Source organism: Tachyglossus aculeatus, chromosome 20, assembly GCF_015852505.1.
Source record: "Tachyglossus aculeatus isolate mTacAcu1 chromosome 20, mTacAcu1.pri, whole genome shotgun sequence".
Taxonomy (NCBI): Eukaryota; Metazoa; Chordata; class Mammalia; order Monotremata; family Tachyglossidae; genus Tachyglossus; species Tachyglossus aculeatus.
The window spans coordinates 21011699-21028589 of NC_052085.1; the positions used below are offsets into that span (position 1 = coordinate 21011699).

Below are 16891 nucleotides of genomic sequence, written 5' to 3' on the forward strand. Positions count from 1 at the left end.
GTTTAAAAAATATCACAGTTATAATTCTTATTATTTTGGGCCGAATTTGGAAGCTGGTCAAATCACCTATGTATCCTGGTCATTACGACACTAGACAGATGTACTGAGTCCCTGGCTTGGGGTTTGAAATGGCAGTTGCCAATTTATTTGTTTACGTGCAATAAAGCTGTACCTTTTATTTCCTCTTTACTCTGCCTGAGAGTGACTGCCCGCTGCTACTGTGCACAGGGCTAGTTTAATGATAATTAAGTTAGTTTAGAGAATGGAGTGAAGTATTTATTTTGCAAATGAGTTATGCATCCCTATTGTGAGAGAACTCAGAGGTTAGTGACGTTATATCTGAACGGAACCCCAGGAATAAACCAGCTCCCACTATACCCTCATCCTCTTAAGAAGCTCCACAGGATGGGTGAGAAAGGGGAAAACTTCTCTCTCTTGCTCATTAATGCCCCTTCCCTTTTAATATCTATTAATATTCTTTCATTTGTTAATCCAGTCATAATTTCTTCATTTTATACTAATATAATGTATTATTAAGTTGCAATACTTGTGCAGAAGGATTCAGCATTAAAAAAAATCAGACATGATATTTGTTAGTCACTTACTATGTGCCAGGCACTGTTCTAAGCGCTGGGGTAGATATGAGCTAATCAGGTTGGACACAGTCCGTGTCCCATATGGGGCTAACAGTCTTATTTCCCATTCTAAGGTTGAGGTAACTGAGGTGCAGAGAAGTGAAGTGACTTGCCCAAGGTCACTCGGCAGACAAGTGGAAGAGCCAGGATTAGAACCTAGGTCCTTCTGACTCCCAGACTCTATCCACTAGGCAACACTTCCATGTAATGAGCCCTAATTCCCTTAAACAAGAAACAAAAGAAGGAATCACATCAATCAATCATATTTATTGAGCGCTTACTGTGTGCAGAGCACTGTACTAAGTGCTTGGGAAGTACAAGTTGGCAACACATAGAGATAGTCCCTACCCAACAGTGGGCTCACAGCCTAGAAGGGGGAGACAGAGAACAAAACCACACATATCAACAAAATAAAATAAATAGAATAGAGATGTACAAGTAAAATAAATAAATAATTAATAAATAAATAGGAATGAAAAGGAAAACCACTGATCAAAAGAATAAGACAACCACACACTGGAAAAAGAGGGGGGAGCTGGCAGTTTCTGTGGAGGACAACTTGGGAGAATTTTAATCCCCATTTTACACATGAGGAAACTGAAGTACAGAGAAGTGAAGTGACTTGCCCAAAGTCACACAGCAGACAAATGGCAGAGCCGAGATTAGAACCCAGGTCCTCCCATTACCAAGCCCATGCTCTTTCCTTTAGGCCACACTATAAATATCAATGAAAACTATCCTAGTTGTTGTGAAGCAACATGACCTAGTAAAATGATCTTGGGTTAGATAATGTGAGAACCTGGGTTCTAATCCCAGTTCTACCGCTTTGCCTGCTATGTGACATTAGTCAAATCACTTAACTTTTATTATTAATAATAACAATAATAATGGCATTTGTTAAGCACTTACTATGTGCAAAGCACTGTTCTAAGCACTGGGGGGGATACAAGGTAATCAGGTTGTCCCACATGGGGCTCACAGTTTTAATCCCCATTTTACAGATGAGGTAACTGAGGCACAGAGAAGTTAAGTGACTTGCCCAAGGTCACACAGCAGAAAAGTGGTGGAGGTGGGATTAGAACCCATGACCACTGACTCCCGACCCCGGGCTCTTTCCACTGAGTCATGCTGCTTCCCTAAGCAGCAGCCTCAGGTTCCTTGTTTGTAAAATGGGGATTCAGGGAGTGTGTCTATTTATTTTTCATTGAGTGCTTAGTAAATCAGATTGATTGATACAAAATTTATTAATGATATATTTCAAACTGTGGGCAGGGAAATTGTCTCCTAACTCCGCTATATTGTATTCTCCCAAGCATTTAGTACAGTGCTCTGCACACAGTAAGCGCTCAATAAATGCCATTGAATAACTGTTCCTTCTCCCCCCTAGACTGTGTGTCTCTTTTAATAATAATAATAATGATGGCATTTATTAAGTGCTTATTATGTGCAAAGCATTTTTCTAAGCGCTGGGGAGGTTACAAGGTGATCAGGTTGTCCCACAGGGAGCTCACACTGTTAATCCCCATTTTACAGATGAGGTAACTGAGGCCCAGAGAAGTGAAGTGGCTCGCCCAAAGTCACACAGCTGACAATTGGCAGAGCTGGGATTTGAACCCATGACCTCTGACTCCAAAGCCCGTGGTCTTTCCACTGAGCCACACTGCTTTTGGGGCAGGGGCTCCCTCTGAAGCTGCTGAGGGAGATGTGCATGCCTTTCATTTCCTCCCTGACTCTGTACGTCCGTGAAAGAACATGGCTAGTGTTTCCCAGGGACCTATGGGGGAGAACTGAGCTGATATCCTTTCATCACCATCATCATCATCATCAATCGTATTTATTGAGCGCTTACTGTGTGCAGCACTCACTGAGAATCTATTGTGTCCTGTGCTCTGCACTGTACTAAGGGCCTGGGATTCAGAAGGACCTGGGTTCTAGTCCCGGTTCTACCACTTGCCTGCTGTGCGACTTTGAGGGAGTCACTTACCTTCTCTGTGCAATCGCTGTACGATTGAGTGAATGATTTGTAAAATGGGGATTAAGACTGTGAGCCCCACTTGGGATAGAGAAGCAGTGTAGCATAGTGGAAAGAGCCCGGACTTTGGAGTCAGAGGTCATGGGTTCGAATCCCGACTCTGCCACTTGCCAGCTGAGTGACTTTGGGCAAGTCACTTAACTTCTCTGTGCCTCAGTTACCTCATCTGTAAAATGGGGACCAAGATTGTGAGCCCCCTGTGGGACAACCTGATTACCTTGTATCTACCTCAGTGCTTTGCACATAGTAAGCGCTTAACAATACCATTATTATTATTATTATAGGGACTGTGGCCAATCTGATTACCTTGTATCTCCCCCAGCACTTAATGACTGGCACATAGTAATACTTAACAAATGTTATATAAAAAAGTAAAATTTGCTGCCTTTCCCTTGAACAGCCTACACTGTCAGTAGTGTCTTTCTCCCCTGCTAGGTCGCAAGCTCCTTGAGGGCTGGGATTTTGTCTACTAAATCTATTGTACTCTCCCAAGCACATAGCATAGTGCTCTGCACACAGTAAGTGCTCAGTAAATATTATTTTTTTGAAATAGACACAACTTGCAAAATAGACAAAGGAGTAAGAGAAAGGCTACAAATGCTTAAAAGAGTTGAATACCAAATTCATTCATTCAATCATGTTTATTGAGTGCTTACTATGTGCAGAGCACTGGAATAAGCGCTTGTAAAGTACACTTCAGCAACAGGTAGAGACACTCCCTACACAACAATGGGCTCACAGTCTAAAAGAAAAAATGACAAATATACGGATGTTAGGGTGACTGGAGGAGGGTCAAGATGGGGAAGGTGGGGTAGGAATCAGGGAATGCTCCTTGGAGGAGGTGACCTTTTAGACTTTTACTGCTTACTAAGGCTCTAGTTGCTAACACTGAAAGTGGAGACACAAAAAGAGTTTTGAGGAAGAGTTTTCCAGTTACATTTGTGCTTTCCAGCCCTTGTCTTTGTAAAATATTCTCTGTAAATAAACAACCCGAGGCTGATGACAATGTTTCCCTCATAATTAAGCTCTCAGGGAAGGGAATGGTATCCATCAGAACAGCTTTCTCATTTCCCTGGATAAACATTTGGAGTCCATTCTTTCTCACTTAAGAGTAGTTCTCAAGCCAGATAGCTAGGCCCTATTTATGTCCATGACCAGTTTTAGGAATCTGCACTATTCATTCATTCAATCATATTTATTGAGCACTTACTGTGTGCAGAGCACTGTACTAAATGCTTGGGAAGTACAAGTTGGTGACATATAGAGACGGTCCCCACCCAACAACGGGCTCACAGTCTAGAAGGGGGAGACAGACAACAAAACAAAATGAAACATGTGGAGAGGTAAAGAGACTGGTTTTTGAACTACAAAAGACCACATAAAAGAAATAAATAATAGGCATTTCTGACTGCAATCAGATTTTAGGGTTAGCTTATCTCATTTAAATAGAAGCACCTGGTTTCCATTTAAATTCTTAGTTCATTTCCAAATATATGAATCAACACTTGCGTAAATTACCTTAAAAATGGTAACATACAGGGCAAGTGCTACATTGATGTGAAACAGAAATAAGTCTCTACTATAAGAGAGTGCCTCATTCCAATCTGCGTGCCATGCTAACTTTATTACTATAGCATCTCTTCTCTAGCCTCTATGCTTGGTTTATTCTTTTGTTGCTCTTGATTGTCCATAATTATTAAATAATACGAGAGAAAACACAATTTTTTTGGCCAAATCCTTCTACTGAAGGGAAAGAATAATACCCTGTTTTTGTGTGGCTCTTTTGTTTTTCCAAGCCTTTTCACATCCATTATTTCATTGACAGTTGAAGGGATTGGAAGGTAGTCCTACCCACATTTAATATAGGAGGAAACTGAGTCCCCAAGAAGTTAATTGACTTCCCTGAAGACCCCACAGCAGGCATCTTCCACATCCTTCATCTTAGAGAGCAGTGCTCATTTCACTAGCCCACCATGCTTCAGAACAGCGAGGGCAACAGTATTTATTGAGTTCCTGTTGTATGCAGAGTGTTTATTGCCTGTAGATCTATAATATAATTAAAAGGAGAGCCTTATGTACCTCAAGAATCCCACAGTGTAATGAAGGAGACATAGAGAGTAAGAGCAAAGAAAAAAATAGATAAAAACTTGATAAAGCAAGAAAATTAATGGACAAGAAATACAAAAACAGGCATGTGTATTAGACTCAGAAGCCAAGGCTTCATGAGATTGGGTTTACTTGCTTTATAATATTGAGCTAGCAAAAAAAATAACATTTATTCAATTGTATTTATTGAGCACTTACTGTGTGCAGAGCACTGTACCAAGCACTTGGTACAATACAACAATAAACAGACACATTCCCTGTCCACAATGAGTTTACAGTCTAGAGGATATAAGGAACTGTCTTTTATTCAGAGCATTCTCAGTGCAAGGAGAGATTTTAAGAATCCCATCCAGAATCCATTGCTTATTCTGCACTTTGGTCAATCATTTAGTCAATCTAGTAATCAATCTAGTCAGTCAATCAATTGTATTTATTGAGCACTTACTGTGTGCAGAGCACTGTTCTAAGCACTGGAGAGAGAACAGTTCAACAATAATAGACACATTACTCACCATGGACTAGGGTTTCAGAGTAATGACGTAAGTCAACATTTAATCAATATTATAGTTGATGATGGTTGAATTTATTATGCACCTATTAATGTGCCAAGCACAGGTAAAAGAATTACTTCAGACATAGTCTCTGCCCCACCCAAGGCTCACATGGGGCTCCCTGTCACAATCCCCATTTTCCAGATGAGGTAACTGAGGCACAGAGAAGTGAAGTGACTTGCCCAAAGTCACACAGCAGATAAGTGGTAGAGCTGGGATTAGAACCCATGACCTTCTGAGTCCCGGGCCAGTGCTCTGTCCACTAAGCCGTGCTGCTTCCTTCCTGACAGTACTTTTAGACTGCCAGCTCACTGAGGGTAGGAAACATATCTCCCAACTCTGTTATTCTGTACTCTTCCAAGTGCTTAGTGTGCTCTGCACACAGGGAGCACTCAGTAAATGTAATCAATTATTCTGAGCACCATATGTTCAGGCTCTAATTGAGTTGGAGAAGATGATCAGAGAGATGGCTTCGTGATAAGGATTTATTGAGAAGGGTGGAATTCCAGAATGGAGTGAGAAAGAGAGAAGAAGGATATCACTGAAGTGTGCAAAATCACGAGGGTGAACATAGAACTGCGGTACACCTGATCCCATGACAATAACAATAAAAACAGAAGATAGTGACAATGATGAACACGACAAGGAAACAGAAAGTAAAGCTTGAACCTGGTAGGTTTGAAAGACACACCCAACTGTGGCAAGAAAACATGTGTAAATTGTTATACAGGAAGCCTTACTCCTCTATCCCTTTAATAACACTGTTTATGTTCTTATGGATCCAGACCCTGTGTGGTCTAAATAAATGTTAACTATGATGAAGAGGAGATGAGAGACTCAAAATGCCCAGTTAGGCAATTGCAAAAGTTGGAGTAACCTAAATTCAACACACATTTAGGTGTTAGACTCCAAACCCCTTAATATATTGTGAAATTTGATTACTAACTTTGTCTGCAGTCGATTATTCACTCAGGCTGTGGTGATAGCTCATCTGCTGGGATTATGAGGAAAGGGTCTGTAGAAATTCAGGATATAACTAGACATTCCCAAATATTTCGCAGCTGTGACGTAGAAAGATGATTAAATTTAAATTAAAGAAAGAGACATAAGGGAAAGTCAAGTCAAACCCAAATTACAACACGCATATGCACATATTCTTATTTCTTTACAAAGTTCCTTAAATAGCCAAAGTTCCAAAAAAAGTGTATTTAGGAACAACGCGGTAAGGCTATTGTTTCACTTCTACAGCAGGGCAGAAAGAAAGTGATTTCTGAGAGTAATAGAGAAGAAGGAGATAGTCTTTCCTTGATTTAAAGAGCTACATTTAGGTTGTCTGACTGTCATTCCCTGATGATTCCGAACATAAAAATCATTTGCCTTTTGGAGAATGTCTTCGCAAGGTAACCCTTGACTTCATCCCCTTAACTTTTGCCCTGTGTTTATAGGAAACCTGAATTTGTTACCCTGCCAATACTGTGAAACAAACATGATGATTGAGGACAAAACACAGGTTATGAGGAAAGAGAAAATAACCCACTGTTTAAATTCTCGTTGGTTGAAAGATTTTGTCCTTTGGCGAGAATTGTATTTATTGTGCTTGACTTTTCCCTTTGGAATACGCACTGTGAACCCTTGCATTGTATTTCAGACATTTACAAGTATCACAATCCAACTGCTTAAGCAGCTTTTGTATTTGACGGGCATTGTGAAATTTTCTTTAGAACTAATCTTGGACTCAGTGACAATCCTGGGTATTTGAATAATTTATATTGATACACAGCAACCAGACACCGATAAGTGATTTTTCTGGCATTGTTAATTTCCCAGGTGCTTAAATAATCTGTTCATGTCCTTTTAACTAAGGCTGTAAAAAAATGAATGTCTACTTTTAATATTTAATAACTGTGGTATTTGTTAATCGTTTAGTATGTGCCAAGCACTGAGGTAGACAGAAGACAATTAGATAATAATGATGGTATTTATTAAGCACTTACTTTGTGCAAAGCACTGTTCTAAGCACTGGGGAGGTTACAAGGTGATCAGGTTGTCCCACGTGGGGCTCAGTCTTAACCCCCATTTTACAGATGAGGTAACTGAGGCACAGAGAAGTTTAGTGACTTGCCCAAAGTCACACAGCTGACAATTGGCAGAGTCGGAATTCGAACCCATGACCTCTGACTCCAAAGCCCGTGCTCTTTTCCACTGAGCCACACTGCTTAGATAAGAAACAATTCTTATCGCATAAGGTTCTCACAGACTCGGGGGAGGGAGAAGAGGTAGTTGATTCCCTTTTACAGATTAGGAAACTGAGGTGCAGAGAAGTGAAGTGACTTGCTCAAGGTCACTCAGCAGACAAGTGCAGAGCCAGGTTTAGAACCCAGGTCCTGTGACTTAAAGGCCCGTACTCTCTCTGCTAGGCCTTATTTTCTTCCTAAACTCAGCTCTCCATGTTCCTGGAGCCTTCCTACACAGGTTCCTCACCCCAGGTTCATCCCCTGTCTCCTCAGTGTGCCTCAGTTTCCTCATCTGTAAAATGGGGATTAAATACTTGCTCTCCCTCCTATTTAGACTGTGTCTGACCCGATTATCTTGTGTCTCTCCAGTGCTTCCTACAGTCCTTGGCCCATAATTAGCGATTACTGAGTACCACAGTTATTAGCTACTTCTTTAGGGAATTCTCTGAAGTGGAGAGACAAAATCACTTCTCAATAAATCAGTGATATTTATTGAGCACTTAGTGTTTGCAGAGCACTGTAGTAAGCTCTTGGGAGACTACAAAGAGAAGCAGCGTGGCTTAGTGGAAAGAGCATGGGCTTGGCAATCAGAGGTCCTGGGTTCGAATCCTGGCTCCACCACTTAGCTGTGCGACTTTGGGCAAGTCACTTGACTTCTTTGTGCCTCAGTTACCTCATCTGTAAAATGGGGATTAAGACTGTGAGCCCCACTACCTTGTATCTATCCCAGTGCTTAGAACAGTGCTTGGCACATAGTATATGCTTAACAAATATCATTATTATTATCATTAATACAATGGAGTTTGTAGACATGTCCCCAGCCCAGAAAGAGCTTAAAGTCTACATGGGGCGACAGACAATAAAATAACATACATAATGTGCCGTGGGGCTGAAGGTGGGGTGAATATTAATATCAGTTCTAAACTAAATGACTCATTCCTTTGAGCTCCTCAGTCATTTCTTCAGTTTTATCTCAGAAGATTCCCGTGAATTCCTCTCCTGAAACACAGTTGTCCCAACTTTTTAATCATTACATAATGCTTCAGGGGTTATAGTGCCTCTTCCTGAATGTTGTTTATTAGAAATGCATCCTTCTCAGTGTCCTCCTTTCACCCTGTGAATAGGGAGAACACTTGGGTGTAAAAATGTCCTCTAATATTTCTTTATTTCAAATTGATTGAATATTTTGTCCTAATGTTTGTTTTACATTAACCACATATATAGAAGATGAATTTTTTTTGACATATAAGAATTTAGTGTCAAGCCTTATTAGGTAAAGGTTTCTTTCTAACTGGAGCATGTCTTGTCAATAGACATTCTCCTGAGATTTTGTAAATTGTTAAGAGAAACTTATTATCTCAGAACTCTCCCACTTGAGTTTTATTTTGTTTGTTTACTCGGAACCAAGGATGTTGGACAACCAAGCATTAGGTCTAACTCTTTGAATGTTAAAGCCGGAAAGGATCTCAAACTACCATCTGCTGCTGGATGATAGATGACTAAACGATCTAGATCCGAGGATGATTTGCATTTTCTTTAAAGATCTTCCATCATCCAATGCCACAGTTTCCCTTGTTTCTTTTTCACTTTGATGTTCAGTAAATTCTTCCTTATGTCCCGAAATCTCTCCCAGTTTAATACAAACCACTTCCACTTGTTCAGTCAATCAATCAGTCAATCGATTGTGTTTATTGAGCACTTAGTGGGCAGAGCACTGTACTAAACGCTTGGGAGAGTACTGAATAACAGAGTTGGTAGACATGTTCCCTGACCACAACAAGCATACAGTCTAGAGTCTTACAGTCCACAGTGTCTTAAAGAGTGTCCTTCTCCTGATGACATTGGCTACACTTGAAGTTGGTTATTAACTCACCTTTTATGATATCACTGTCAGCAGTATTTATTGAGCATCTATTGTGTACAGAATACACACGTTTGGGAAAATGCAAATCAACAGAGCTGACAGAATTGATCCCTGCTCAGAAGGGGCAAACTGTGTATAGGGGGAGACGGACATTAAAGTACATTATGGAGAGGGAAATTAGTGAAGTATAAGGATATTTACACAAGAGCTGGGGAGTTGGGGTGAGTATCCCAGTGCTCGAGAAGCAGAATGGTCTAGTGGAAAGAGCATGGATCTGGGAGTAGAAGAATCTGGGTTCAAAATCTGGGTCTGCCATCTACCTGCTGTGTGACTTTGAACAAGTCACTTAACTTCTCTGACCCTCAGTTCCCTCATCTGCAAAATGGGGATTCAATATCTGTTCTCCCTCCTATTAGACTTCGAGTCCCATGTTGAATCTGATTATCTTGTACCTACCTCAAAGTTTAGTACATTGCCTGACACATAGTAAGCGCTTAACAAATTCTATAGTTACTGAGGAATACACAGACAAGTGCGTAGTCAACACATAGGGGTGGGAGGACAGGGGAAATGAGACCTTATTCAGGGAAGGCTTCGTGGACTTGTGGTTTAGGGGGGTTTTGAAGGTGGGGAGAGGGATGGACTGTTGGAAATGATGGGGGAGGGAATTCCAGGCCTGAAGGGTCTGTGAGGGGATTGAGATTATCGAGGTACAGAAAGTAGGAATGAAGTTAGAATGGAGTTTGGGGAACTGGATTGCAGTAAGATATCAGTGGGGTAAGAGAGGCAGAGAGCTGACTTGAGTTTTTAAAGCTGATGGTGAGGAATATGGGAAGCAGCACGGCATTGTGGACAAGACACAGGCCTCAGAGTAAGAAGATCATGGGTTCTAATCCTGGCTCCACTGCTTGTCTGCTGTGTGACCTTGAGCAAGTCACTTCATTTCTCTGTACCTCGGTTTCCTCATCTGTAAAATGGCGATGAAGACTGTAAGTCCCATTGGGTCAGGGAATGCTTCCAACCCGGTTTGCTTGTATCCACCCCAGCGCTTAGTACGTACCTGTCACAGAATAAGCTCTTAACAAATACCAGAATTAATTAAATTAATTCTATTGGATGTGGAGGTGGATGGGGAACCAGAGGGCAGACTGAGTGTCAAAGTCTTACTTCATTCCCGGGACAGCACACTAACTCTCTCTCTATCGGATTCCATCACGGCCTAGTGGATAGAGCACGAGCCTGGGAGCCAGAAAGACCTGAGTTCTAATCCTGCTCTGCCACATGTCTCTTGTGTAACCTTGGGCAACTCACTTCACTTCTCCCAGCCTCAGTCACCTCATCTATAAAATGGGGATTGAGATGTGGGACAGGGACCACTTAACTTGTATCTACTCCAGTAATAACAGTACCTGTTAAGCGCTTACTATGTGCCAAGCACTGCGCTTTGAACAGAGAAGCAGCATGGCTCAGTGGAAAGACCACGAGCTCTGGAATCGGAGGTCATGGGTTCAAATCCCGGCTCTGCCGATTGTCAGCTGTGTGACTTTGGGCAAGGCACTTAACTTCTCTGGGCCTCAGTTCCCTCATCTGTAAAATGGGGATTAAGACTGTGAGCCCCACGTGGGACAACCTGATCACCTTGTATCCCTCCAGCACTTAGAGCAGTGCTTAGCACATAGTAAGTGCTTAACAAATACCATTAAGAAAACAGTGCTTAGCACATAGTAGGCGCTTAACAAATCCCGTAATTATCAATTATTATTATTATTTTCGTCTGTTCATGGCTTTAAAGATCATCAGCGGTTCAACGATCGTGAGGAGTAGCCACGGGGAGAGTTGTCAGCTTTTGACTCCTCTGGCTGGCGAACTCTGGGGTAATTACCCTCTGCCGGCTAATTGCTTAATTTGCGGATGTTTGGCTGGTACACTTTCAGCAAGCATTCGTGCTGGCAGATCAGCAATGGTTGGCACATTTATCACCCTTTGCATATGATCTGTCCGCTGCAGGTGGAGACAATAGGGGATGCCTATTGCGTGGCAGCAGGACTCCACAGGAAAAGTCTCTGTCACGCCAAGCCCATTGCCCTGATGGCACTGAAGATGATGGAACTGTCAGAGGAGGTGCTGACGCCCGACGGAAGACCCATTCAGGTAACGCCCTCGGCCGCCTGCTCTGTCTGGAAAATCGTGTTGAAGTCATGGTGATGATGGTATTTGTCAAGCGCTTACTATGTGCCAAGCACTGTTCAAAGTGCTGGGGTAGGTACAAGGTCATCAGGTTGTCCCATACGGGGCTCACAGTCTTCATCCCCATTTGACAGATGAGGGAACTGAGGCCCAGAGAAGTTGTGTCACACAGCAGATAAGTGGCAGAGTGGGGATTAGAACCCATGACCTCTGACTCCCAATTGCAGGCTCTTTCCTCTAAATCACACTGCTTCTTAAGTGGTATGTATTAAGCACTTACTATGTGTCAAGCACTGTTCTAAGCGCTGGGGTAGATACGAGCTAATCAGGTGATGCCGTCCCTGTCGTTCATTCATTCAATCGTATTTATTCAGCTCTTACTATGTCCATGGCACTGTTCTAAGTGCTTGGGAGAGTACAAAATAACAGTCAACAGACACATTGTACTTCCCAAGCGCTTAGTACAGTGCTCTGCACATAGTAAGCGCTCAATAAATATGATTGATGATGATTCCCTGCCCACAATGAGCTTACAGTCCAGAGGACTGTTCAGTCTATAGACTAGTCCATCCCACGTGGGGCTCACAGTCTTCATCCCCATTTCCAGAGGAGGGAACTGAGGCCCAGAGAAATGAAGTGACTTGCCCAAGATTACACAGCAGATAAGTGTAGGAGGTGGGATTCGAACCCAGGTCCTCTGACTCCCAGCCCCGTTCTCTATCCACTAGGCCAGCATCTTGTGCCCCCCCACAAAAATTGTTTTCCATTCCCTTGGGAGTGAATAATATTTCCACGCAATAAGCCTGGGAGTCAGAAGGGCCTGGGTTCTAATTTCGGCCCTGCCACTTGTCTGCTGGGTGATCTTGGGCAAGTCACTTCACTTACCTGTGCCTCAGTTATCTCATCTGTCAAATCGGGATTGATTGAGAGCCCCATGTGGAACATGGACTGTGTCCAAACTAATTAGATTGTGTCTACCACAGCGCTTAGTACAGTGCCCAGCACATAGTAAGAGCCTAACAGATATCAAAATATATATATAATAAATTAAATTCAATTATATTAAAATTATATTAACTTTATATGTACTAATTTGTCTGTGCCTCAGTTACCTCATCTATAAAATGGGGAATGAGGCTGTGAGCCCCATGAGGGACAGGGGCTGTGTCCAACCTGATTTCCTTGTATCCGCCCCAGTGCTCAGAACAGTGCCTAGCACATAGTACGTGCTTAACAAACCACAATTATCATTATTATTCAGCATGCAACCTGAGCAACCCCAAGATTTTTAAGTCTCCCATCTGGGCAGTTTTCCTGTGGATTGTTTTCCATCTCTTTTTTATCTCCTCAATGGGCGTTCTTATTTGATTTAAACTTTTTCGAAGAAGACTTGGATTACCAGAAGACAAAATCTTGGGAATTGGAGTTTCTTAAATATCCTTCAATATTTTACTTGGGACATAACATTACAAAGCTCTGACAACACACAACTGCATCACGCAATTAAATCAAGAAAGAAATCAGCCATCGAGGGAGTGAAATTGAACAAGAACTTAGAAAGGAAATTCAACTGTTGAAATAACCAAGTAATTTTGCTCTCATTTCTAATTTATATAGTTGCCATCTCTATCTTGTTCAGTTTGTTTTTTATGTGAGCTTTTCATTGACATGAGAATGCTTCTAAATTCCATAGCTAATTGTATCTCCCGGTACAATAAGATCAATGTGAAATAGACTAGTATTCATATGGAATCATTAGTTGTTTTAAACCAAGATGAATGGCACAATTCCAGCTCTTTTCAAATCATTTTTAAAATATTTTTAAATATTGTGTGCTAACCACGTACAAAACAGCATTCTAAAAGCACTTGGAAGAGTACAATGCAGTAGAGTTGGTAGGGAGAATTCCTTTTCCCAGAAGCTTACAACCTAGTGGTATAAAATAAAACAAAAAGGTAAGTTTTCTTACTGGTCATGTTTTGGAGATCCTAAAACTTCCCTTAAATAGTCCCTTAAATATTTTAAGGGAAATATTCCCTTAAAAAAGCCAATGTGCCACCTTAATAGCTACCCTGATTTGTACCCCATTCCCCCCCCCCCCCCCATCATTAACTGGTAAATTTGCTTGTCTTTTAACAGAACAGAACACGTTTCATTTTAATGCTTTTAATTATTTCAATTTTTCGTTTGAATATGCTAAATAGAAAAATTAGTATTCAAGGGTGTTACATTGGACTCTGTTTCTGGAACATTCAAATAAAAAGGCATGACTATCATTTAGTAATACTTGAATATGAATACATTTCATACTTAGAAACCAAAATACATTTGAAAGGCATATTTTAGAGAAAAAAAATCTCTAATCTGATCTTCCTTTGAGACATAAAAAAATAGGTGTTTTTTTCTCTAAAATATGCCTTTCAAATGTATTTTGGTTTCTATGTCTCAAAGGAAGATCAGTTAAGGGGCAGTTCTGCCATTAAATCCAAATGTATAACTTTTTATTTCCAATCTCTAGTTCTTTAACATCTATTTTCTTCTCATTTCATCATGGGAACATTTGAATTCAAATAAGCTTCAGTAGTTCAGATAGCAGCATATTTCATAAAGTGAAGCAGAAGTATCCTGGTAAGACCATGAAACAGATTTGAAAAATACTGTGTAACTGTATTCAAAGACTACTGCACTCAGTCTCACTGCTCATTGCAAATGAGTGCAATGTTTTGAATATTCCCAAGAAATTCATACATCTCATCCCCAAACTGTAACCGACTAACAAAAATTACACTGGCTACATTCATTCGCAAATCATTAAACTGTCATTTCTGTAATGAGCTGACAGGCTTTTTGCTTTGTTGTTTAAGATTCTAAAATTATTTCCTTCTAATGAGTCTACATTTTTCATAGCCATTTCTTTTATGAAGAAAACATGATGGTGTCACTTTAAGTATTTATGAGATTTCAACTCTGAAGATATTACAGTGCCCAACCCATCCCTCTACAGTTATAGCCTAAAAATTGGTTTAGAAATGAAAAAGTGATTGTTTAATGATTTGAATAATTTCTACTGATTTTAAGGTGGATGGCTGATGAAATTCTGAACAGGAATTTTTCCCAGAACCTGGATTGTTCCTGGACACTTTTGTGTCTGTTGTAGCCATGGTTTTGCACACTCCAATCTCCACTACTCAATTTACCTTGTATCTAGACTGCAAATTTGTTATAGGCAGGAAGTGTGTCTACCAACTCGGTTATATTGTACTCTCCCAAGCATTTAGTACAGTGTTCTGCACATAGTAAGCACCCAATAAATATGATTGATTGATTGATTAACCTACCCCAGCGCTTAGTACAGTGCCTGGAACATAGTGGTTAACAAATATTACTTAAAAAAAACAAACTTAGAGGATGGGTAGCAATGGGTACTGATGTAAATAGGACTTGCCCTTTCACCTCTTTACAGACACAAACTTCCCTTTAGACTGTAAACTCATAGACAGGGAATGTGTCTGCCAATTCTATTATATTGTACTCTCCCAAGTGCTTAGTACAGTGCCCTTCGCATAGTAAGTACTTAATAGAAGCAGCATGGCCATGGAAAAAGCCCGGGGCTGGGAATCAGAAGGAACTGGGTTCTAATCCCGGCTTTGTCACTTATCTGTTGTGTGTCCTTGAGCAAATAACTTCACTTCTCTGTGCCTCAGTTACCTCATTTGTAAAATAGGGATGAAGATGGTGAGCCCCATGTGGGACAGGGGCTACGTTCAACCCAATTACCTTGTATCTACCCCAGTGCTTAGTACAATGCCTGGCACATAGTAAGCACTTAACAAATACCACAATTATCATTATTATTATTAAATAAATGCCACTGAGGATGATGATGATGAGAAGGATGAAGAAACATCACATAGTCTGCATTTCTCCTCCCTTCCCTCCCCGCTAAATTATAAACTCCTAAAAGGCGGTGCCTAATTACTCTATCGTACTCTCCCACTAGAGTGGTTTGTTGGTAGCAAACAATAAAGACCAATGAAAAATTGCTTGATTCCCTGATCTTGTAATAGAATACTGACAGTCAGATGAGCAGTGGCATCGTATGTGTGTTTGTTCATGTGTGTGGATGTGTGTGTGTGTATTTTGACAATGATGGGGCCCTGTATCCCTACCACTTGGGAAGCATTTCCCTATCTCAAATGGTTGACCTCTTGCCCATTAAAATACACCTTTTGGATGTCATCCTGTCCTATATCTTACCCATTTTTCCTTCAACCAACATACTGCATTTCTCATTTATTCATTCAATCATATTTATTGAGCGCTTACTGTGTGTATAGCACTGTACTAAGCACTTGGAAAGTACAAGTCAGCAACAGAGACAATCCCTACCCCACATCGGACTCACAGTCTAGAAAGGGGAGACAGACAACAAAACAAGTCTCTTTTTACAAGTCTCTTTTTTTCTCATTTTCTCTTATTAACAGAAATCAAGGTAGTAATAATAATTGTGGTATTTGTTAAGCACTTACTATGTGCCAAACACTGTTCTAAGCACTGGAGTAGATGCGAAGTAATTAATTAGAACACAGTCCCTGTCCCACAGGGAGTTCACGGTCTTAATCTCCATTTTACAGATGAGGTAACTGTGGCCCAGAAAAGTGAAATGACAACTCCAAGGTCACACAGCAGACATGTGCTGGAGTTGGGATTAGAATCCATGCCCTCTTACTTCCAGGCCCGTGCTCTTTCCACAAGTCCGCTCAGCTTCTAAGGCCAAGTAGATGGGGGGAATCACCAGAAACAGATACAAGGAGAGAAAAAGGGAGTGTCCAAAAGAGGGAGAGGAAAGGGGAGGGAAGGAAGGATGGAGAGATAGAGAGGAAGGGAGGAATGAGGGAGAAGGAGAGAGAGAGAAAAAATTATTTTAGTACTTGATGCAAATCTGGCACCCAAGTTCTAGTTGGGTTTTTTTGTTGTTGTTTTTTAAGTTCATGTTCTAGTTTACAAGATTTATTCATAGTCCCAAAGAGAAAATGCACTATCCAGAAATACTTAACCATAATCCTGGGAGCTTCTGGATGAATATTTGTTTGCTATGAATACATTTACATCTAAGAATCCAGATTTGTAAGGAGTCCTAGCTGAATTTTCAAAGATGCACACATTTGAAATAAAATTTGGTCAAGTGGGATGATTCAGCTGGGAAACCATACTAATTTTTTTCTTTGGTATTTGTTTAAGGCTTACTATATGTCAGGCACTGTACTAAGTGCTGGGGTAGA

At 40.9% G+C, this 16891-nt stretch overlaps 1 protein-coding gene across 1 annotated transcript in view; it reads left to right on the forward strand.

Annotated features, from left to right (window-relative positions):
* The window catches only part of GUCY1A2 (guanylate cyclase 1 soluble subunit alpha 2), a 173225-nt gene that overhangs the window by 127514 nt on the left and 28820 nt on the right, over positions 1–16891 (forward strand). Inside the window, exon 9 of the mRNA XM_038761669.1 lies at positions 11430–11573. Within this exon, the coding sequence (XP_038617597.1) occupies positions 11430–11573 (144 nt within the window). The remainder of the gene's footprint in view (positions 1–11429; positions 11574–16891) is intronic.